At 41.2% G+C, this 25,396-nt stretch overlaps 1 protein-coding gene across 1 annotated transcript; it reads left to right on the top strand.

Annotated features, from left to right (window-relative positions):
• The first annotated feature begins 8,483 nt into the window (after positions 1–8,483).
• On the top strand, positions 8,484–24,485 carry ccdc80l1 (coiled-coil domain containing 80 like 1). Its single transcript, XM_062996798.1, has 7 exons — positions 8,484–10,184; positions 14,294–14,450; positions 14,543–14,679; positions 18,604–18,755; positions 18,871–18,974; positions 21,988–22,071; positions 23,661–24,485. Exons 1-7 carry the CDS (start codon positions 8,484–8,486, stop codon positions 23,957–23,959), a joined length of 2,634 nt encoding a protein of 877 aa, XP_062852868.1. The 3' UTR covers positions 23,960–24,485.
• The last annotated feature ends 911 nt before the right edge of the window (positions 24,486–25,396 follow it).

The raw sequence follows: 25,396 nt of genomic DNA, 5'->3' as shown, positions 1-25,396 counted from the left end.
AATTGTGGCTGCTTAACAGTCTGTGGTTGTCACTGTCTGAAGCGCGTGCGCACACACACACACAAAAACACTGTATATACATAGTCAGTTCTTGTGTGTGCAGAATGAGGCCTGGTGTTGTCATGCTGACGTAACCATGGACATTCTGGTGAAAAATGTTGCCTTGATGGCAGCATAAGTCTCTCTAAATCCTACTGCATTTCTTGATGCAGCGGTGGATTTTGTTAGGTGACAACAGTTTTCTGAAATGCTCTCAACCCCGTGTGACTTTATCAATCACAGTATTATGCAATGCCACACACAGTCATATACATTCTACAGTGGTTTCCAGCCTTGCTGTACACAGACTAGGATTTATTTAAATGCCCTAAATCTTTTAACAATATTATGTATGGTAGATGGTGAAAATATTTTGACTTAAGTTATACAGGTAAATTTAAATAATTGTTGAGAATTGTTGAGAAATGTTAAACTGATTGACAATACTCTTGCAAAGCTTGGCACAAAGTTGGATCTTTGCTTGGAAAGTTTAAGCCTTTGGTGTATCCTCCCTTTATACCCAATCAAGATACCCTCACATGTTACCAATTCACCTATTGTGGAAGGTTTTAAAATGGTTTAAACTGAATATTCTATAAATTTTTCACTCTCATTTTGCCCCTCTCCCAAGTTTTTTGAGTGTGTTGCAGACACAATGATTATGTTTTCATAACCAAAGTAATTTCTTCATTTTTAAACATTTTGCACCAATCTAGTCATATCCAATTATCTGATGGTATATCACCTGTACCTGTACTACTGCTAAGATGTCCATACATCTGTTTTTAGGGTGGATGGACCATTTTTTCAACTGCTGGTCCGCAGTCCGGCGCTATGCCTGGATGGACACGTATTTATCCTCGTTTGGAAGCTAACCAGATGCTTGTAACGATAATAATTAATTCGGCTGGCATTGGCTAACAAACATGTCAACAGAAATTACTTGTATTTCATTGGTTTAAAGCCACCACTTTCCGTGAGCAGATTGCAAAACATTCATCCCCGGAATGCTGGTTAATTACCAAGTGTTAATAACTGTTCTCACTGTCAACATGCCAAAATAAAAAACAACATACAGCTGTGAGTGGTTGGCTCACCACCCTTTCATTTTGAAGATTAGAAAAGATGAATTGCATGCAGCCCCGGTTCTGGACTGCTTTGCTTGGGGGGGCAAAGACACAATTTGGGGGGGCAATGCCCCCCTAGCCCCGGTTCTGGACTGCTTTGCTTGGGGGGGCAAAGACACAATTTGGGGGGGCAATGCCCCCCTCAGCTTCCCCCTAGCGCCGGCCCTGATTGCATGCCTTTTGTACTAAAGCAGCACAAGTAGACTGTGGTGAGTAGAACATTCATTAATATGGCTATCTTCTGGTTGCATCACAATTATATCAATTATATCAATTAAGGTTTTAACTTTGTGTTCTGTAGACACTATCTTGTCTACCCTCTGTGATGTCCTCCTTTTTGGATTTATGGAGGTGGCCACCCTAACTTCTGCAGACCTCAACTTCTGATCTAGGAGGGCCATAACTGGAACACACCCCTCTGACTCGTTTGAAGTAGCCCTTTCACCTGCATCATATGGGTTCTAGTTGGCCGATAGCAAAGCTGCGATTTGAACTCGTGAGTGGTTTTGAACTAGGCTGTCGTTTAAGCTCATGGCTAGGTGTCCACATACTTTTGGAGAGCAGTCCAGAACAGCGTAGGCGGGATCAGTTCTTCTCATCAGAGTGCCGCAGCTGCTCCACATTGAGTGTTCCAGTGTGACTCTCCACTCCAGACTCTCGGTACTGCGTGGTGGACCTGAGGGCGCTGAGAACCCATGGAGAAGATGGTACTACTTTACTTTCCCGAATAGCTCGAGGAAGAACTTGAAATATGTTTTGCAAGCGAAAGATCGGTGTTCGTTTGTGTAGTTCTTTAACGAAATAGGCGAAGTGGGCATCGCGGTGATGATATCTGGGTGAGTTTCTACTTTGTTTTTAAGGAGTCCGTGTTTTTGGTGCGACCTCAGCATAATGTACGCTCTTTCTAACACATGATGTATACTTAATGTCGGGTTATCGTGATTTGTAACCAGTCAGTGAGGATCAGGTTCGAAAATAGACATGAGGGGATGGAAAGATTTTTTATACATCGTTTCACAAGGTCTGATTTTGGTTTGCCTCTTTTAACTGAAGTTGGAATGTAGACCTGTAATTTGTTTTCGTTTTTCTTATGGGTGGTTGATATACCAAAATATCATATATTACCACGATCTTTACTTTATCAGTTTGTTTTGTGTTAAAACTACCTGAATCATAGTTCTTTATGTATTTATATTAAAACTGATGTCCTTCACAGCTACAAAAAGCAAAGAATTTGTGTGAATGAGTATTTGAGTGTGTGATCCTGCACTGGGTAGACGCCCTGACCAGGGTGTATTCCCTGTTCCAGAATAAACAACAGAGTCTGTGTTTCTGATTAGGCCTAAGCAGTTCTGGAAGTTAATACTTTTTGAGTTGGTGCACAGAGCTCCAGAGACCAACATTGCATCATTCTTTATATATATATATATATATATATATATATACAGTGCCATCAGAAAGTATTCACACCCCTTCACTTTTTCCACATTTTGTTACGTTACAGACATATTCGAAATCCGATTTGAGTAGTTTTCTTTTTAAAAATCTACACGAAATAGCCCATAATGACAAAGTGAAAACATGTTTTCAGACATTTTTGTAAATCTTTTAAAAATGTAAACATTTAAACATAATAGGTACATAAGTATTCACACCCTTTGCTATGATGCTCAAAATTGAGCTCAGGTGCATCCAGTTTACACTAATCATCCTTGAGATGCTTCTACAACTTGATTGGAGACCACCTGTGGTAAATTCAGTTGATTGAACATAATTTGGAATGGCACACACTTGTCTATAAAAGGTCTCACAGTTGACAGTGCATATCAGAGCAGAAACCAAACAATGAAGTCAAAGGAATTGTCTTTAGACCTCCGAGACCGGATTGTGTCAAGGCACAAATCTGGGGAAGGATACAAAAAAATTTCGGCAGCATTGAAGGTCCCGGTGGTCTCCATTATTCGGGAATCTAAGAAGTTTGGAACCACAAGAACCCTCCCTAGATCTGGCCGCCCGACCAAACTGAGTAATCGGGGAAGAAGGGCCTTGGTCAGAGAGGTGACCAAGAACCTAATGGTCACTAAGGCAGAGCTCCAGTGTTTTCTTGTGGAGATAGGACAACCATCCAGTAGGTCAACCATTGCTAACACACTCCACCAATCAGGCCTTTATGATAGAGTGGCCAGATGGAAGCCACTCCTCACTAAAAGGCACATGGCAGCGCACTTAAGGATTCTCAGACCAGAGGAATCAAAATTCTCTGGTCTGATGAAACCAAAATAGAACTTTTTGGCCTAAACTACAAGCGTCATGTCTGGAGAAAAACAGGCACTGCTCATCGCCTGGCTAACACCATCCCTACTGTCAAGCATGGTGGTGGCAGCATCATGCTGTGGGGATGTTTTTCTGCTGCAGGAACTGGGCGACTAGTCCGCATAGAGGGTAAGATTACAGCAGCCAAATATAGAGAGATTCTTCAAGAAATCCTGCTCCAGAGTGCTCTGGAACTCGGGCGACGATTCATCTTACAACACGACAATGACCCAAAGCACACAGCCAAGATAACAAAGGAGTGGCTTCAGGAGCAGTCTGTGAATGTCCTTGAGTGGCCCAGCCAGAGCCCGGACTTGAATCCAATTGAACATCTCTGAAAAGACCTAAGATTGACTGTCTACAGACGCTGCCCATCCAACCTGACTGAGCTTGAGAGGATCTGCAGAGAATAATGGGAGAAAATGCACAAAAACAGGTGTGCCAAGCTTGTACAGACATATCCAAGAAGAATTGAGGCTGTGATTGCTGCCAAAGGTGCTTCAACAAAATATTAAGCCATGGGTGTGAATACTTATGTATGTATTATGTTTAAATGTTTACATTTTTAATGAATTTACAAAAATGTCTGAAAACATGTTTTCACTTTGTCATTATGGGCTATTTCATGTAGATTTTTTAAAAAGAAGGGGTGTGAATACTTTCTGATGGCACTGTATATATATATATATACAGGGGTTGGACAATGAAACTGAAACACCTGGTTTTAGACCACAATAATTAATTAGTATGGTGTAGGGCCTCCTTTTGCGGCCAATACAGCGTCAATTCGTCTTGGAAATGACATATACAAGTCCTGCACAGTGGTCAGAGGGATTTTAAGCCATTCTTCTTGCAGGATAGTGGCCAGGTCACTACGTGATGCTGGTGGAGGAAAACGTTTCCTGACTCGCTTCTCCAAAACACCCCAAAGTGGCTCAATAATATTTAGATCTGGTGACTGTGCAGGCCATGGGAGATGTTCAACTTCACTTTCATGTTCATCAAACCAATCTTTCACCAGTCTTGCTGTGTGTATTGGTGCATTGTCATCCTGATACACGGCACCACCTTCAGGATACAATGTTTGAACCATTGGATGCACATGGTCCTCCAGAATGGTTCGGTAGTCCTTGGCAGTGACGCGCCCATCTAGCACAAGTATTGGGCCAAGGGAATGCCATGATATGGCAGCCCAAACCATCACTGATCCACCCCCATGCTTCACTCTGGGCATGCAACAGTCTGGGTGGTACGCTTCTTTGGGGCTTCTCCACACCGTAACTCTCCCGGATGTGGGGAAAACAGTAAAGGTGGACTCATCAGAGAACAATACATGTTTCACATTGTCCACAGCCCAAGATTTGCGCTCCTTGCACCATTGAAACCGACGTTTGGCATTGGCACGAGTGACCAAAGGTTTGGCTATAGCAGCCCGGCCGTGTATATTGACCCTGTGGAGCTCCCGACGGACAGTTCTGGTGGAAACAGGAGAGTTGAGGTGCACATTTAATTCTGCCGTGATTTGGGCAGCCGTGGTTTTATGTTTTTTGGATACAATCCGGGTTAGCACCCGAACATCCCTTTCAGACAGCTTCCTCTTGCGTCCACAGTTAATCCTGTTGGATGTGGTTTGTCCTTCTTGGTGGTATGCTGACATTACCCTGGATACCGTGGCTCTTGATACATCACAAAGACTTGCTGTCTTGGTCACAGATGCGCCAGCAAGACGTGCACCAACAATTTGTCCTCTTTTGAACTCTGGTATGTCACCCATAATGTTGTGTGCATTGCAATATTTTGAGCAAAACTGTGCTCTTACCCTGCTAATTGAACCATCACACTCTGCTCTTACTGGTGCAATGTGCAATTAATGAAGATTGGCCACCAGACTGGTCCAATTTAGCCATGAAACCTCCCACACTAAAATGACAGGTGTTTCAGTTTCATTGTCCAACCCCTGTATATCTTCACCAGTGCGGCTCCCTTCTCTGATTGAGGGGAATGAAGCTAGCCCACGCCCCCTCCGACACATGGGCCCCCTCCGACACTTTGACGAGTGCAGTGCAGCTCAGCACTGTGTATGGAGAGACACACCCTGAGAGCACTCTTTTCTCATCTCTGTGCAGGCACCATCAATCAGTCGTAGTTGCACCAGTCATGGGAGAGAGACCCCATCCGGCTTAGTCCCGCCCCATATCTGAACAACAGGTTAATCATCGTTCATGTGGCCGCTCGGCCTTAGCCGGTAGGCAGAGCTGAGATTCGATACGATGTATTAGAGATCCCAGCTCTGGTTCCAGCGTGTGTTTTTACCGCTGCGCCACCTGAGCGGCCAACATTGAATGATTCTTAGATAATTCGGCAAACATTGCAGCATTAACAAACAATTTATTTATTTATTTTTTTTATTTAAAAGGATTTAATGGTAAAGATGATGGTCAATGAATGTGAATAAGTGAGTCAACGTGTGGGGTCCTGTGGGTGTCTTTTACAGGGTGTATTTCCTTCATTGAAAACTCACATGTTTTCGAAATTAACTTTGGACTCTTTAAGTCCCTGAAAATATTTAAGGAATTACAGAAAGTGCATAAATGTAACTAACTTGGTACTGCATAACTCCAGTGACCCAGGTTTAGTCTTCACTCACCCATCCAGATAATTCAGGTGTTCCAATCACTTCCATGGCCACAGGTGTATAAAACCAAGCACCTAGACATGCAGACTGCTTCTACTAACATTTGTGAAATAATGGGTTGCTCTCAGGCACTCAGTGAAATACAGCGTGGTACCGTGATAGGATGCCACCTGTGCAACAAGTCCAGTTGTGAAATTTCCTCACTACAGTTGTGTAAAGCATGCCGCCACTGCACAGAGTACTGACCTCAACCCGATAGAACACTTTTGGGATGAATTAGAGCCAGGCCTTCTCATCCAACGTCAGTGTCTGACCTCACAAATGCGCTTCTGGAAAAATGGTCAAAAATTTCCATAAACACACTCCTAAACCTTGTGGAAAGCCTTCCCAGAAGGTAGATGAGCAACTATATATTGTATTCGTCACTGTTCATGAGAAGAAGACGACATATTCTACACATATTCAAGTTAGAAATATTCCAAGGTATAAGCGAATGAGTGTGTGTTGTCTTGAAGTGGAGTTCCAAAGTGTTTAAGGCTCCAAACCAATCATTCTCCCCCAAAGTGTGAGTGAATAAATCAGCAAGTGGGTCAGAAATGTAGGGAAATCTCCCATGTGTCAATTTGGGTTTTTAGGTCACTTTCACCTCCCAGTAATGTGTCAGTCAGTGGACTGACTACTTTAAACTGCACCTAGGTGCATGTGAGTCACTGAATGAGTAAGTGGAAAAGTGGTAAGTGAGTAAGTGATTAAAGACATGAGAGAGGGATAGAGTGTAGCCCTTCAATGGAGTGCTCTTCCAAGTTGCTTTTGCCTTGTACCCACTTGTGGACCTATAGTGACCCTGACCAGGATCAAGCGATTACTGAAAATAAATGTCTCCGAAAGTCAAAACAAGAAAAATGCTGTATTCCCAGAAAAGTATTTTGTTATTTAGCTTGATATCAGTATAATTTCATAATATTGCCTAGTACTAATTTACCAGAGTTGATCTTCATTAATTAACACATTTACACCGATTAGGCATAACATTATGACTACCTTCCTAACTGACTGGTCTGCGACTATGCAGTCCCATACGCAGCAAACTGTGATGCACTGTGTATTCTGACACCTTTCTATGAGAAGCAGCAGTAACTTCTTCAGCAATTTGAGCTACAGTAGCTCGTCTGTTGGATTGGACCACACGGGCCAGCCTTCGCTCCCCATGTGCATCAATGAGCCTTGGCCGCCCATGACCCTATCGCCGGTTTACCACTGTTCCTTCCTTGGACCACTTATATATATATAAAATTTTTTCCACTTTTTTCCCCCCAATTTTTCTCCCCTAATCTAGTCGTGTCCAATTACCCTGATTGCGTCCTCTATACTGATTCGACCCTTCACCGCTGACTTAGGACGCCTCTCAACTGACATACGCCCCCTCCGGCACGTACAGTCAGTACAGACTGCATTTTTAACACGCACAAGTCGAGTTCATACACCGACGGGCACTGTGTATTGAGGGCCACACCCTCATCAGCATTATTCCTCAGCCCTGTGCAGGCGGCATTAGTCAGCCAGCAGGGGCTGCAGCTGCACCAGTTATGAGGACCTATGATCCGACTTTTTACCTCTAACCCTGAACAACAGCCAATCGTTGTTCATGCTGCTGCCCAGCCCAGTCGGAAGGCAGAGCTGAGATTCGATACGATGTATTCGAAACCCCAACTCTGGTGCGCTAGCGTACTTTACCGCTACGCCACCTGAGCGGCCTCCTTGGACCACTTTTGATAGATAATGACCACTGCAGACCGGGAACGTCCCAGCCGTCTAGTCATGACACACTCAAATCCTTACATTTTTCCTGCTTCTAACACATCAATTTTGAGGGTAAAAGGTTCACTTGCTGCCTCATATATCCCACCCACTAACAGGTGTGGTGATAAAGAGATATTCATTGTTACTAACTTCACATGTCATTGGTCATAATGTTATGCCTGGTCGGTGTATGTATTAATTCACTTTAGCAATTGCTTTGATCCTTGTCTGGCTTGCAGTTGACCTAGAGCCATTGGCACAGTGTAGTAATTTACTTGGTATATGGCACTTACTCATTTATATGTTCAAGTATTAACCTATTTATTTAGCTAAAAGCAACCTTATTCAGGGGACACATGCTATACTTGGGTTGCTAGAGCTGTGCAGCACTTGTTAACTGTTTTAAAGATTATTCCTTTTTTATTTCAGAAAAATTTGAACACCAGCCTGATTTTATTCTCTGAGAAAGTACATGGATATTTTTGAGCAAAACAGGAAGCATTAACCCTGTTCATGCAACAGGTTATTGGACATTTGCTAGTGGATTTTTAACACTGGACTTTACTGCAATGAAGCCCTTCCAGACACATTTGCTTTTGTGTGTCTTGCTATGGACAGTTCACACATCAGCTGTCAAGTCTTCAGTGGGCGCACATTTCAGAAGCACTAGGAACCATGCTGGAAAAGGACGTACTGACACACAAGCACAATCGCACACTTTTACAGCCATCTCAGGGAACTCTGCTCTTCAGGCAGATCAAGCTACTGATTTATCAGTGTCCCCTGTGAGGAGAGTCCTGAAAGGTCGAAGACCTGTACAAAGTTCAAACGTACAGCCAGTCAGAAAACCTAACGTTCCTAATAATAATGCAGTCCCCAGTCTGCCCCGACAGGGCCCTCAGAGCTCTCATGTCCGTATGGCCAATGGAACAGGCCCCATAAATATTCTTGCCAGTTTTGCAGGCAAGAACCGAGTTCTGGTCATTTCGGCGCCTCATGATTCAGACGGCTACTACAGGTTGATGATGAGCTTACTCAAGCCAGATGTGTACTGTGAGATGGCAGACCGACATATGCAGCAGATTGTCATGTTTCATAGGAAGGAAGAGATGGGTGGAAAAGTCAGACGCGTAAACAATCAAGGCTCGATCGTTGAGGAGCCGTTGGATCCAGCCTTGGTACCCAAGCTGATGAGCTTTCTAAAGCTAGAGGAGGGCAAGTTTGGCATGGTGCTGCTAAGGAGAACCCTGCAAGTAGAGGAAAGGTATCCCTATCCGGTGAGGCTAGAAGCTGTTTACGAGGTGATAGACCAGACGCCAATGCGCAGACATGAGAAAGTCAGGCAGAAAGGATTTGTGGAGAGGTGTAAGGCCATGGGAATGGAAGGAAAGGTGGTACATCCTGTTGAGACTGAGATAGAAGGCTCCAAACTCAGTGTGCAGACTGAAAACCAAGATATTGAGAGACTGAAAGTGGCAAGACCTACTCCACAGCCTACTTTAAGTAGTACAACACAATCTACTACTACCCAAACAACAAGAAAAACAACTACAACTACCTCTACTACAAAACCAACAACAACAATCACAGCTATGACTCTACCTGCTTTAACTACTACCACTGCACCCACAACTACTCTTCCCTCGACAACCACCACACTACCTACCTTATCCACCAAAGCAGCACATAGACGCCCCCACAAATTACCCCACAAACGCAAAGGCCACCTAAGCCCCTTAGAACCCACCAATCAGCCTGTTACTTCCAACCGCCAAAGAGAAAACACAGTAACCTTCCCCTCCATTAGCCCTGATTTTAATACTCACCACACAGACAAACACAGAGACCGCTCAGATAGGATTTCACCTGAAGGCCGCAAACAGAAGCCTATCAAGGTTAAAACACCAAAGGGAAAAAATAAAAACGTAGGGAGGGAGCAAATCAATGAACATACAGAAGACTATGAGGAAGCAAAGCCTACAGCAAGTAAACTATTGGAGGAAGTTATGCCCACCAAAGCAGGAAAAAAAACACGGGAAAAAGCTGAGAAGAAAGGTGAGAAGAAAAAGACAAAGAGACCCATGAAGCCTGTGAAAAACACTGAAACAAAACCACCTAAAGCTTCCAAGGATGATGATGCTAACAGTAATTCAGCGAAAAAAGCAAGCAGCCATAAGGACACAAATGCCAGCAAACCAACTGTAAAGCCTACAGAAAAGACGGCACTAGAGTTGTTCCTTGGTTATTTTGAGAAAAAGAGACGTCTACTTGTAAGTATGTTATAGAAGTTCATGTACAGCACATTCTTATAAGTGGGCCAGTGACATGGCAGGTGTGTCCAAAAATAAATAATACAAACCAAATTCCAAAAAAGTAGGAAAAATAAAAATTGACAGAAATAATTAGCAATTGTTTTGACCTGTATTTAATAAAAGAATTGTCCATAGACAATATACACCGATCAGACATAACATTATGACCACCTTTCTAATACAGTAGACCCTTGAGTTATGAACGGTTTACCATACGAACATTTCGGGTTACGAACTATCTTTTTCAACTTCACGTATGAACAAATTTCGGATTAAGAACAGAAATTCGCGAAACATGTGACGTCACGAACAAGTTGACTCCAACCGTCTCTCTCTCTATACATATACAGTGAGCGAACATTCGGACAGCGGATGGTGTTTTTCTGATGTTTTCTTTATATTTTGTAGAATTCTATATTAAAATGTCCTCAAAGCATGTGCAGAGGAAGTGCAGTGGTGAGAAAATGGAAAAATCACTATTTGGTGTGTTATATAATTACTCCTGCCAGTAGCTGTCACTGTGTATAAGACAGAGGGGACAGTGAGTGAGTGAGAGAGAAGAAGGAATTCGGCTCAGTAAAGTATTCTTTCTTTCGTGCAATTACACCTACAAAATACAACACTACTGAAATAAAGAAGGAAATAATAGAGAAATATGAGAGTTATTGTTGTTTCTGGTAGATACAGTTTATATTATTGTTTATTACAGGAATGTCTATTCTTTAATTTAAGATTTAAGGGAAAATATACTTGTATTTATAACAAAAAAGACAATTTCAGACATTAGAAAGGTTAGGTAAAGGGGTGGTTTGGGAGGTTTGGCACGGATTAATTCATCAATGAGCCTTGGCCGCCCATGACCCTGTCATTCCTGTCATTCCTTGGACCACTTTTGATAGATACTGACCACTGCAGACCGGGAACACCCCACAAGAGCTGCAGTTTTGGAGATGCTCTGACCCAGTCGTCTAGCCATCACAATTTGGCCCTTGTCAAACTTGCTCAAATCCTTACGCTCGCCCATTTTTCCTGCTTCTAACACATCAACTTTGAGGATAAAATGTTCACTTGCTGCCTAATATATCCCACCCACTAACAGGTGCCGTGATGAAGAGATAATTAGTGTTATTCACTTCACCCATAATGTTATGCTTCGTCAGTGTATTCAGTTTATCAACACAAGAGGTCTGAATATTTTAAGAATGCACTGTTTCCAAATCTACGTGGTTATATTAATTGCAGTGCTGTTTGAGGGACTGGTTTTCAGGTTGCCTTTTATGCACAGATTTTTATTAAGTCTTTTAATAATGTTATAGACTATAAATGGAGAAATCTTTAAATACCTTGCAATCATGCATCAGCAAACTTCATTTTAAATCCAACTGTGATGCCATTCCCTGTTACCTCTTCAGCTGGAAGGGAAGCTTCTGAAACAATAATTTTTGATACACTTCCCAGTCTTGCATTGCCAGTGTCCCAAATTTGTAGGATGTGTTGTTGGCATCAAATAAAAAATGTGCTTTATTAACAAGAACATTTAGGTTAAACATTAGTTATCTATTCTTTTGGCTTTCATCTCGAGTTACCTAGATAACTTTAAAAGATGATTACAAACCACAGCATTGTTTTTATTTGCATTTTCTCTACTGTGCCAACTTTTAAGGATTTTGGGGTTTTTAAATACAGTAATATGTTACAATCCTAAAAAACTTAATTTGTAGCAACAAAATGCAATAATGAAAGTAATATCAAGAAATAGTAAGTTATTTAAACAGAGCTTTTGTTTTTATTTAACCAATACGCTGGTGTATCATCCAAGTTATTATTACTAGATAAATATGTATTGTAATATGTATTGGGGGTGGCTCGGTGGGTAGCACTGTCGCCTCACAGCAAGAAGGTCCTGGGTTTGATCCCCAGACGGGGAGGTCCGGGTCCTTTCTGTGCTAGTTTGCATTTTCTTTCCGTGTCTGCATGGGTTTCCTCCGGGAGCTCCGGGTTGCTCAAACAGTCCCAAAACATGCAGTCAGGTTAATTGGAGTAACTGAATTGCCCTATAGATGAATGTGTGTGTTTATGTGTATGTAGGGCTGGACGATATGGCTAAAATTTATATCACGATATGAATAATACAAATGTCAGAAAAACTGCCAGGAACACCAACATTGAAAGGCTGTACCTGCAAACCTCTGAACCCTGCAAAAGTCTATGAAATCTCACCCTTTACAACTACATAATATTTTAGAAATAATAATAATACAAATAAATGAGCTTTTACCTTTTACTTGTATTCAGCATTTGTATACAGACAAAAACACGACATCATTCTCAAATAAACATAAGCTTTGACAATATATAATATAATATATTAACATATGTCTTAACCAGAGGTGGAAAGAGTACTAAAATATTGTACTCAAGTAAAAGTACTATTACTTTAATGAATTTTTACTTAAGTACGAGTAAAGTTACTAGTCTAAAAATCTACTCAAGTAAAAAGTAACTCATTTAAAATGTACTCAGAGTAAACTTCACTTCGTTACTTTTTTTAACAGGGGGGGGGGGGGGGGGTCTCTTCTGTGTAATGCAAACATGACAAGTGGATATAAATCTCACAATAGTTGTTTTTAATTCAAATATAATAGAAGAAACATGTTGATACAACATTTAAAACATTTAGGGATGTGTAATGTATCATTTTAGTCCCATAAAACTTTTTCAAACTGTATAACCACTAGTGATGTGTCGTAGAATGATTCAAATTTATTGAACGGCCCTTTAAACTGAAATAAAGGAACCGCTTCTGGGAGTCGTTATGTATATATATATATATATACGGCTCTTTAAAGGAACCGAGACAAAAGATTCGACTCCCCGTCACAGAATTCACTGCAGCAGTTTCCCAGCCGCAATTTATTTAGCGTTTACTATTTTACTCAGTAACGGATCTTATTTAAAATGTAGCGAATTACAATTCCTAATACAAAACATACCTAAGTAAAAGTAAAATTACAGGCTGTGAAATCTACTTTAAAAAGTACAAGTACACAAAAAAACTACTCAATTACAGTAACGCGGGTAAATGTAATTCCACCTCTGTAAATGTTTCCACCTCTGGTCCCAACTTTAATCCACAACATGGACTGATTAAGCACTTTTGTTCGAAAATGTTTACATACAAATAATAGAGTTGCTGCAGAATTTGCTATATCAGGTGTTGTGCTTGAAGAATACAGAAAAAAAGAGTCTAGGCTTTCCTCTCTTATCAACTATTTCTACTGCTTCTTTTTTAACTGTGGATGCCCGTTCACTCACAGCTGTTGAACTCATTTTGCCGCTAATATCCACCGTGTTGTAGCGGAGTGTAATCAGAGCGGTAACGCTGAGCACTGGCTTCGTGCCTGTGCCGTACGTCATCACGCACTGACGTATGCATATCGATCGAATTTGTTTAAAAATCATATCACCGTTATTGAAAAATTTTCTATCGCGATATATAGCGATATCGAATTATTGTCCAGCACTATGTGTATGTGTCTGCCCTGCGATGGACTGGCGCCCCTTTCAGGGTGTTACTCTGTGCCTTGCGCCCATTGAAAAGCTGGGAAAATTATTACAAATTTTATATTATAAAATTGTTGGACATCTTATTTTAAAACCATGGGTAATAAGCAGTTTGATGCTTTTTGGGGGCTAGAACAACCTCCACTATTGTGAGAATTGAGCATTTGTAGGGTCAGACACTTACGTTGAATAAAAAGGCCTGGCTCACAATCAACATTTTAGTTTATTCAGTTTAATAGTGTACAGTGATGTTGAGGTTCGGGGTCTGTGCAGGCCTCAAACTAATTTATCTTATACACAGCAAAGGGTTTATGTAGAACACCAAAACTTAATAATCAGGAGAGCTGTCCTCATACTTTTTGCTTATATAATGTGCTTTACATGTGGATTTGGTTTAGACTTTACAAAAAGTGAAATGAAATACCTTTGTTTTTCTGAGTTTAGGATTTCACATGTGCCTTATAATATAAATAAACATTGCAAATCTAATGAACGTATTGCAGGTAATCACCACCCCTGATGAAAACAGCAAAATGTACAATCAGCAGAGGGATGAGTATCTGGAGCAGGTCTGTGACATGGCCCTACGCAAGATCTCCATCATTACCATTTTTGGCCCCCTAGCAAACGGGACCATGAAGATTGACCATTACCAGATGGGTGAGTTCAGGTTTTATGGTTTCATCTGTATGTTGTTAATATTCGTGTCATTTGGTGTATTTAGAATAACCTTGTTTTTGTTTACTTTACAGAACAAGATAAACCACTGAGTGGCCTTCCAGACAGTGACCTTATTAATCAGCAGCTCATTACGGCATTCCGGAAGCATCTTGGCATGTTTCATAATGACTTCTACATGGTGCTAACTGACTTTGACATTAAAGTGAAGGTTTGTTTTGTTTTTGTTTTTCAGCCAACTGAAGAATAGCATGAGCTTAGACAGATAGAAAAACATGATAAACTCGAGTAATTTCAGTAGTTTCAATTTCTACTTTGTTTTGGCAAAACTGATGCTTTTACCCTGTCATGAGAAGATCAGAATTTTAAACATTAACAGTCTATGTTTATGAGATAAGTGCAGAATTGGCTTTTAGGGCTACAACATAAATCTAGTTTATTACATCCAAATTTCCTGAAGATAATCTGTTTAATTTATCCAAACATTCGCTGTTGGGCTTAATCAGTTTCATGAAAACTAATAAAACTTGTGACCTCAGGTTTTATTTAGACAAATATGTAGGGTGATGACCAGTAAGAGTTATTTAGATTCCATTATTTGCTCATTTAAAAGTTTACTTTAAAATATGTTATAGAAGGCGTTCAGGTGGTACAGCGGTAAAACACGCTAGCACATCAGAGCTGACATTTCAAACTCGCCGTTTCGAATCTCAGTTCTGCCATCCGGCAGACTGGGCTCCTACATTGACGATTGACTGTTGTTTATACAGTATGGGAGCCGGACAGGGATTATAGGGAACTGATGCAATTACGACCTCTGCTGGTTGATTGATGGTGCCTGCACAGAGACGAGGGATAATTCGTTGATAAGGGTGTGGCTCTCCGTACACAAAGCTGATCCACATGTGAACTCGCCTTGTGCAGGTGAAAAGATGCAGTCGGCTACTGCACGTGTCGAAGGGGGCATTAGCTTTGTTCTCCTCAACCAGGGTGGAGATCAACATCAGTAGAGAGGAAGCATAATGCAACTGGGTAATTGGATACACTAAAGTCGGGAGAAAAAAGGGGGAGAAAATACATAAACAAAATAATAATAATAATATATGTATATATATATATATATATATATATATATATATATATATATATATATACAGGGGTTGGACAAAATAACTGAAACACCTGGTTTTAGACCACAATAATTTATTAGTATGGTGTAGGGCCTCCTTTTGCGGCCAATACAGCGTCAATTTGTCTTGGAAATGACATATACAAGTCCTGCACAGTGGTCAGAGGGATTTTAAGCCATTCTTCTTGCAGGATAGTGGCCAGGTCACTACGTGATCAGGAAAACGTTTCCTGACTCGCTTCTCCAAAACACCCCAAAGTGGCTCAATAATATTTAGATCTGGTTACTGTGCAGGCCATGGGAGATGTTCAACTTCACTTTCATGTTCATCAAACCAATCTTTCACCAGTCTTGCTGTGTGTATTGGTGCATTGTCATCCTGATACACGGCACCGCCATTGGATGCACATGGTCCTCCAGAATGGTTCGGTAGTCCTTGGCAGTGACGCGCCCATCTAGCACAAGTATTGGGCCTAGGGAATGCCATGATATGGCAGCCCAAACCATCACTGATCCACCCCCATGCTTCACTCTGGGCACGCAACAGTCTGGGTGGTACGCTTCTTTGGGGCTTCTCCACACCGTAACTCTCCCGGATGTGGGGAAAACAGTAAAGGTGGACTCATCAGAGAACAATACATGTTTCACATTGTCCACAGCCCAAGATTTGCGCTCCTTGCACCATTGAAACCGACGTTTGGCATTGGCACGAGTGACCAAAGGTTTGGCTATAGCAGCCCGGCCGTGTATATTGACCCTGTGGAGCTCCCGACGGACAGTTCTGGTGGAAACAGGAGAGTTGAGGTGCACATTTAATTCTGCCGTGATTTGGGCAGCCGTGGTTTTATGTTTTTTGGATACAATCCGGGTTAGCACCCGAACATCCCTTTCAGACAGCTTCCTCTTGCGTCCACAGTTAATCCTGTTGGATGTGGTTTGTCCTTCTTGGTGGTATGCTGACATTACCCTGGATACCGTGGCTCTTGATACATCACAAAGACTTGCTGTATTGGTCACAGATGCGCCAGCAACACGTGCACCAACAATTTGTCCTCTTTTGAACTCTGGTATGTCACCCATAATGTTGTGTGCATTGCAATATTTTGAGCAAAACTGTGCTCTTACCCTGCTAATTGAACCTTCACACTCTGCTCTTACTGGTGCAATGTGCAATTAATGAAGATTGGCCACCAGACTGGTCCAATTTAGCCATGAAACCTACCACACTAAAATGACAGGTGTTTCAGTTATTTTGTCCAACCCCTGTATGTATATATATATATATGGCCAATCTTCATTAATGCCATATCATGGCATTCCCTTGGCCCAATACTTGTGCTAGATGGGCGCGTCACTGCCAAGGACTACCGAACCATTCTGGAGGACCATGTGCATCCAATGGCGGTGCCGTGTATCAGGATGACAATGCACCAATACACACAGCAAGACTGGTGAAAGATTGGTTTGATGAACATGAAAGTGAAGTTGAGCATCTCCCATGGCCTGCACAGTCACCAGATGTAAATATTATTGAGCCACTTTGGGGTGTTTTGGAGAAGCGAGTCAGGAAACGTTTTCCTCCACCAGCATCACGTAGTGACCTGGCCACTATCCTGCAAGAAGAATGGCTTAAAATCCCTCTGACCACTGTGCAGGACTTGTATATGTCATTTCCAAGACGAATTGACGCTGTATTGGCCGCAAAAGGAGGCCCTACACCATACTAATAAATTATTGTGGTCTAAAACCAGGTGTTTCAGTTATTTTGTCCAACCCCTGTACATACATACATACATACATACATACATGTTGTACGTAGAATAAAGTGATTTATGTACTAACACTAATTTTGTGCTGTTCTAGAAAATAGATTATAGGTGATGAAATGGGACCAGATGGGATTTCTTTTGTTGACTAATTAACTGTATTGTTGAGAAACATGCATTCTTTACAATAACCTGTACATAAATGTCTTCTTGTTTATGTTTAAATTAAGTTAGTAATAAGTTAGTTCTTACCGGTGCTTATATGAGGTGCTAAAACTTGTTGGCTTACTGGTTTTAAATGACGCATATAGAAGTTATGTTGAGAAAAGGTCATTGACTGGGACTTTATATATTGAGCAGCTGCAAGCTTGGATACACCACATGGGCTATTGCCAGCTTTATTTCTCTAAATGGGCACAAATTAACACAGACACAGTTCACAATAAGTGTTCATATAAGTGTTGTTACTTTTTCCACCTGATATTTACTTTTTGATTTATCTAAAACATGACCTGCTACTAACTGCCATGATATTTTTTTCTATTTTCTCCCAATTTAGTGTAGTCAATTTCTCTTCCGCTGCTGGGGGATCCCCGATTGCAGTTGAAGAGGGTATATATTGCTGCTCACGCCTCCTCCGGCCCACGTGCAGCCCTTAGCGGAACCCATTTTCACCTATGCACTTTGCACAGGCGCCTCTTTATCTGCCAATCAGGGTCCTTACACAGTGTTTGAAGACCCCACCCTCATAGTCCGGTCATCCGGCCCTAGCAGAACCGTGTCTGCTGCAGGCACTGCCAATTATGCTCGCTAGATGGCGCCCAGCCGACCGGTGGCAAAGCCGTGTTTCGAACCAAGGAGTTCAGAATTTCGGCACTGGTGTGCTAGCGGAATATCCCACTGCGCCACCTGGGTGCCTGCTATGAATTTTAATCTAAATAGGAGTCTTCTTGATACCATTAGACCTGAGTAAATTCCAAATTTTGCTTCGTATTTACCTCTACATTCTGTCAGGGAGGGGTGACATTTCTGTCTTATATTTTAAAGCCAATCAAGTCTATGGGCTCATGTTGCAGTTAGTTAATGCTCTCCTTGAAACAAGTTTAGCTGCTCTACAATGGTGCATCAGCACTAGGATTCGAGTGGCTTCAGGTGTCTCAGAGAGGGTATTTTTTGGTTTTAAAGCCGTCATGTGATAGGTTAAACTCTTATCATTTCATGACATTTTTGCTTTTTACAGCAACAGTATGAAGTTCCGATCATCATGAAGGCAGTGTTTGACTACATCGATACATTCTCATCACGCCTAAAAGAGATGGAAAGTCAAAGGAAGCTCGGAATAATTTGCAAGAAAGAAGACAAATCCAGATCGCTGGAGAATTTCCTCTCTAGGTAGCCTATTTTTTATAGCATTTATTATTAGCATCCTGATTTTTACATTTCTTAATAAATAACTTCAGGGTATTCTTCTTTTTTATTATTGTTGCTTTTAATTTTTTGTTTGAAGATTTCGTTGGAGACGAAGGCTGCTCGTCATCTCCGCCCCTGATGGTGAGGAATGGGCCTATCAGCAGCAGCTTTATGCCTTAAACAGTCAGACCTGCAATCTTGGTGAGGTTTTTTTGTTTATGTTTTTATTTCTGGTACTATTAAGCTTTGAGCAGTGTACAATTAGCAGGGTGGCTAAGTGTTTATCAGGTTAATATTCCATCTGTATGTTGACAAACTTAATTTTAAGTGGATGGCCTTCTATTTTGTCAGTGGTGAGTTAGGTGAAAGTATTCTTCATTTCTGTTTTTTGAGTACAACTCCACATTAATAAGGCACAAGTACATACACACCTACATACACACTTGTGGGACATGTATGCCATGGTAGACTTAAATAAATATTGAAATAAATATTGTATAATGTATTTATTATTTTAATAACGTGGCTAGTTAGACTTAAATACTAGATTTAGTCTTAATATGGGAACGTCCAGAAAGCTCTGTACAGAGAAATGACTCCATGTGACATCTAAGCAACAACTAATGCTGAGCTACTGGAACACGTGTCACTGTCTACACTCAAGTATGTTTTACATTGTTTTTTTTTTGGTTTTTTTCTCCCACCTCAGCGTATCCAATTTCTGCCTGTCAATCATCCTCTCACTAATGCTGCTCCCTGCTCCTGATTGGGGAGTACGAGGCTGCTCCACGCCCCCTCCGACACATGCACAGCAATCGAACATCTTATTACCTACACTTGACGAGCGCAGTGCGGTACAGTGCTGTGCAAGGAGGGCCACACCCCCTACCGCACTCCTTTCCCATCTCCGTGCCACCAACCAGCCAGCAGAGGTCGCAATCGCACCAGTCTGAGAGAGAGTCCCCATCCGGATTTAGTCCTGCCCCTTAACTGAACAACAGGTCAATCATTGTTCATGTAGCCACTCATCCTCAGCCGGCAAGGCAGAGCCGAGATTCGATACGATGTATTCGAGATCTCAGCTCTTGTGAACAGCATGCGTTTTACCGCTGCGCCACCTGATCGGCGTATGTTTTACATTGTTATGGACTTAGAGGCTGGCCTGCAATTAAAAACCACCTGCTCCAGAATCACCACCTTTAAAGCTTGATTGAGGTTTGTCGCTGATCACATTGGCAAAAAATCCCTCTGGATGAGTGCTGTGGTCAAATAAAACAAAGCTTGAGTTGTTTGGTAACAGTAATCAAAAGAATATTTAAAGGAGAAAAGCTAAGGTGTTTACACCCAACAACTGTGTACCTACTATCAAGTATTATGCTCTGTTTGTTGCCAGAACTGTTCCAATAAAGAGAATAAAAGCTTACAAATTAGTAAACCATGGACACAATAGCTAGTTTCAGGCAGGACAGGTATCAAAACCCAGTTTAAAAGGAGGATTCATGTGCTTAATGTGAAAAATTTGTGGAAGTCTGGTTTACCTTATCAGTTCTCCCAAGTAGAGTGGTCGAAAATCCAACCAGAGTTGTGCCATAAGCTTGTTGATGGAGGTGAAAAGAGCTAAGAGACAAAGTATAACCAGAGATGAGTGTATATCGTTAACAATTTTTTAAAAAACAAAATATATATGAAAAAGGGTTCTTCAAAAAGAATTTCAAAAACAAATGACATCACTTTTCTACAGTCACCTTCCGATAAATTTTTCCTAGCATCGTACCAACTTTTTTTTATTAATGCATTTTCTCCCGATGTTTAGAACATCAAATTTTTACCCAATTGCGTTATGCTTCCTCTCTACTGGTGCTGACCCCTGCCCCGATTGAGGAGAGTGAACTGACACACGCTCCCTCCGAAACGTGTGCAGCCGACTGCATCTTTTCACCTGCACGAGGCGGATTCATATGCTGATCAGCCTTGTGTATGGAGAGTCGCACCCTGCTCAGCATTATTCCTCTACTCTGTGCAGACGCCATCAATCAGCCAGCAAAGGTCGTAATTGCACCAGTTATGAGGTCCCTATTCAGCTCCCTTCCCTGGATGAACAACAGCCAAACGTTGTTCATATAGCCACCCAGCCTGATGGCCGAACTGAGATTCGATACATGTATTCAAATGTATTAGAAATCCCAGCTCTGGTGTGCTAACCTATTTTACCGCTGTGCCATCTGAGCGGCTGTCATACAAACTTTTTAATGCGATCAGCAAAAAATGTTCCGCTAGCACACCAGCACCAAGATTCTGAACTCCTCGGTTTGAAACTTGGCGTTGCCACCGGTCTGCTGGACGCCAACTAGCAGGCACAATTGGCAGTGCCTGCAGCATACAATAATCGGCCACCGTGTCTGCTGGGTGGTATGACGGGACTATGTGGGTGGGCTCTTCAAATGCTGTGTAAGGACCCTGATTAGCAGATAGAGGTGCCTGTGCGGACTGCATGGGCGAAAAGAAGGGGTCCGCTAGGAGGAGGCGTGAGCAGCAATGTACCCTCCTCGAATGCAATTGGGGATCCCAAGCAGCGGAAGACTAATTGACTATGCTAAATCGGGAGAAAAGGGGGAGAAAATGCATCAATAAATAGAAAAAAAAAGTTTTCGGTTGAGCGTGTAGCCACTGATGCACCGCTGCTTTCACATCATCACATGAAAATCTTCTTCCCCTTAAAGCTTTTATGAGCGGTCTGTCATGTCTGGTCTGGCTTTAATTTGAACCAGACATCGTCTACTAACTTTCACTGTAAAATGCATTATAAGGATGGCAATACCAATATGATGGAGGGGCCTGCTAACAGCCTAACATGATTGTTTCCTCAGTGGAAGACAAGAAACGACATTCTTAGACATCTATTCAAACACTCTTGTGGGAGCTGCAGGATCTGGGAGAGTCTGAGTAATGTTGAGACTGTCATGCACGGTCATTAAGCAGTGGCCACTTCCTTCCTGTCTTCAGGGCCTGTTCAGACCAAAAGAATTAAAACAATGCCAACTGATTGCAGTTACATGCTTGTTTTTGAGATAAAAAACATCTGCAGAAACATGTTCCCGTGATGTGATTCGACTAGGGACCAGTAAAGAGGAGAGATATGTTTGTTCTTACTGAGCAGAACCAGGTGTTAGTTCTGTCATTGTTTGTTTAAGTTATTTTGTGTGTGTTTCCACAGGACTGCGTCACGTGTGTGTGCTGAAGCTGCTGGGGCAGACCATGGAGGACATAGGTGGGGTGTTGGATCTCTACCCTATCAATGGTGAGAGGGGATTTATTGTACATTGTGATTCAAGATGTTCTCTAAAATATGTTTTTGTTTAAGACAGTACATCCGAACCCTACAGCAGCATGTGATCTGAGCTTAGAATGGAAGTCATTCTCATGGGCCAGTGGTAAAAATCAATCATTGCGTTCAGGTGTTTCAGCCACACCTATTATAACAGTTTGGGGAATGCCCTTTCCTGTTTCAACATAACTGTGTTTCTGTGCCCATGTAGCACAAGGTTCTAATTTGGTAGCCCACCACTGCAGAGAGTTTGAGTATCAACTGAGCTACTGGTAGAAACAGTGACTACTACTGTCTGGTTGAGTTGCCAGCATGGTGGAGGTATACATTGAGCAAAGCAGGTTCCTCCGTACCTTTTGGTGCTATGTAGGAATCCTTGACTGATGTCAGACGAATAAATACAATAATGGACACAACTGTTTAAAGTAAATGTGAAAAAAATGCATTTCTGTAAGATTTAAAAAATAATACAAACTTTAAATTAAACCTACACTTAGTATTCACCCACACCTAGACTATTTTAAGTAAGGCTTATTCACATTAATTTCTTAACAATATGAATATACATTTAAAAATTAACCTCATTTTCTGTTTCTTCTTACAGCTGTATTGATAAAAAACAAGATAAAGACAACCTGACTAAACACAAAATACAGTTTTAAATCGTATGCCTCTTATGCCTTAGGCCTCCAAGTGTTAAGATGTTATTAGAAGCTGCTCAGGTGGCACAGCGGTAAAAACACACACGAGCACACCAGAGCTGGGATCTCAAATACATCGTATCGAGTCTCAGCTCTGCCTGCCGGCTGGGCTGAGCGGCCACATGAACGATTGGCCTGTTGTTCATATGGGGTGGGGCATTAACCCGGATAGGGACTTTCTCATAACTGATGACACTGCGACCTCTGCTGGCTGGTTGATGGCGCCTGCACAGGGGTGGGGAAAGAGTGTGGATCAGAGTGTGTCTCTCCGTACACAGAGCTGATCCTGTCTAGTGTAGGTGACAAAATGCATACGTGTCGGAGGGGGCGTGGGTTAGCTTCGTTCTCCTCGAATCAGAGCAGGGGTCGGCATTAGTGGAGTGGAAGCATGATGCAATCGGGCAATTGGACGCACTAAAAAACAGGAGAAAAAGGGGAGAAAATGCATGAACAAAAATAATAAGTAAATGAAAAATAGAAGTGTGGTATGATGAAACACTGTTCCTACTATCAAATGTGGTGGGGGTAGTATTGGGCATCTGTAGCTTTGCTCATAGTAAAACTATTACATTGCAGAAAGTCAATTAAATAATGAAAGGTTACTTTTAAATGACAGAAAAATAACATTTTCTTGTTACTCTACCTATTTTGAGAATGGTGCTTTCATAAAGTCCTTCAGAAGAACCTATCTTGTGGATCAGGTTGTTTTCAGATAGAAAGAATGGATCCAGGGAACTTTAATTAATATGGTATTTGAAATGGAACAAAGGGAACTAGTATTAAATGATTAGTATCTGTCAGTATTTTTCAATTACGTCTATATAGACACATGCAGTAACCACAACCTACCTAATATTACAGGAAGTTCAAAGACGGAACGTGAAGACCTTTCTGCACCCCTGGTGCGTGACCTCCGAAACTACTTTCAGGTCAGTCCAGACTACTTCTCCATGCTTCTGGTGGGTAAAGATGGAAATGTGAAGTCTTGGTACCCATCACCTATGTGGTCCATGTCCACCATCTATGAGCTAATCGACTCCATGCAGCTGCGCAGGCAGGAGATGGCCATCCAGCAATCGCTCGGCATGCGCTGCCCTGAAGAGGAATATGGTTACCATGAGGAATATCATGAAGGCTATCATCGTGGTTATGGTTACTAAATAGAAGGAAAGGAGAAAAGATTTTTCAGTTTTTATTCTTTACTGTCAGTATAAATTGTTTTTTACTCTCTTCCTGACAGGGATGTTAAAATGATGTCATTATTTGTTAGACTGAATTATTACTAAGACAGCACTAAAATTCCATTTGAGAATGGAAAGTGACAGATGCTCTTTTTTTCTTTTTACTTTGTTTTTTTTCTGCCTGTTTGCATTAGATGAGTCACATATCTGTAAGTGTTTAGAATCATGGTGTACTGGAGGTGTTTTTCTCCTGCTGTTATTTGAATGTATTTTATTTTATACGGGTTTCTACTTAAATGACATGCCTGTAAGACAATCAAATCATGCATCAGTAAAAAAAAGTGGGTGCTCATGTAGCACAAGGTTCTAATCTGGTAGCCCACCACTGCAAAGAGTTGGACTGTCAGCGGAGCTACCGGTAACAGCAATGACTCCTACTGTCTGGTCAAGTGTGTTCCCTTATGCATTATGGGACTGACAAATGTCAGATGAATAAATGCAATTATGGACACAACTGTTTAAATGTGGAAATGGTTTTTTTCTTTTTGTAAGATTAAAAAATAAACCTACACTTAGTATTCACCCACACCTAGAACATTTTAAATAAGGTTTAACCACAGTTAATTTCCCAGCAATTCTCTTAATACGCACAATATAAAAACAATAAAAAATACCCCGATTTTGCATTTTTCTCAGGTTGTTAGACTGATAAAATATAAGATAAAGACAACCTGGCTAAAGACAAAATACAGTTTTCAATTATTTTTACTGTAACCATGTGGAAAAACTAGTTCCCTAGTTGGTAATACAATTACTCAATTATTAAAGCAAAGTTTATTAATAATTAAGTTGAATAACACCAGACACAAAGGCTTAGTAACTGTTAAGCCTTTAAATTCCAAACTTTACTAAATAGAACCTTTCCTGAAATGTTTGTGTAATGGGCTAAAAGGTCTGAACAAGCAGCACACTTCCAAATTAAAGAACATTTTCGAAATACAGTAGACCCTTGACTTACGAATTTAATTGGTTCTAAAGGGCCGTTCTTAAGTCAAAATATTTGTCAGTTAAACCTATTTTTCCCATAACAAATAATGTAAACAGAATTAATCCGTGCCAGACCTCCCAAACCACCCCCTTACCTAACCTTTCTAATGTCTTAAATTGTCTTTTTTGTTATAATTACAAGTATATTTTTCCTTAAATCTTAAATTATAGAAGACATTCCTGTAATAAACAATAATAAACAACAATACAGTAGTACTGTACATAACACACATCACATTTCAGTACAGTGCGTGTGCTTTACCAAACACCATAATACATTTCCTTCTTTTTATATAAAATGTATCTACCAGAAACAACAACTCTCATATTTCTCTATTATTTCCTTTATTTCAGTAGTGTTGTATTTTG

The sequence above is a fragment of the Trichomycterus rosablanca genome, chromosome 6, assembly GCF_030014385.1.
Source record: "Trichomycterus rosablanca isolate fTriRos1 chromosome 6, fTriRos1.hap1, whole genome shotgun sequence".
Classification (NCBI taxonomy): Eukaryota; Metazoa; Chordata; class Actinopteri; order Siluriformes; family Trichomycteridae; genus Trichomycterus; species Trichomycterus rosablanca.
This window is presented reverse-complemented; position numbering and strand designations above follow the sequence as displayed.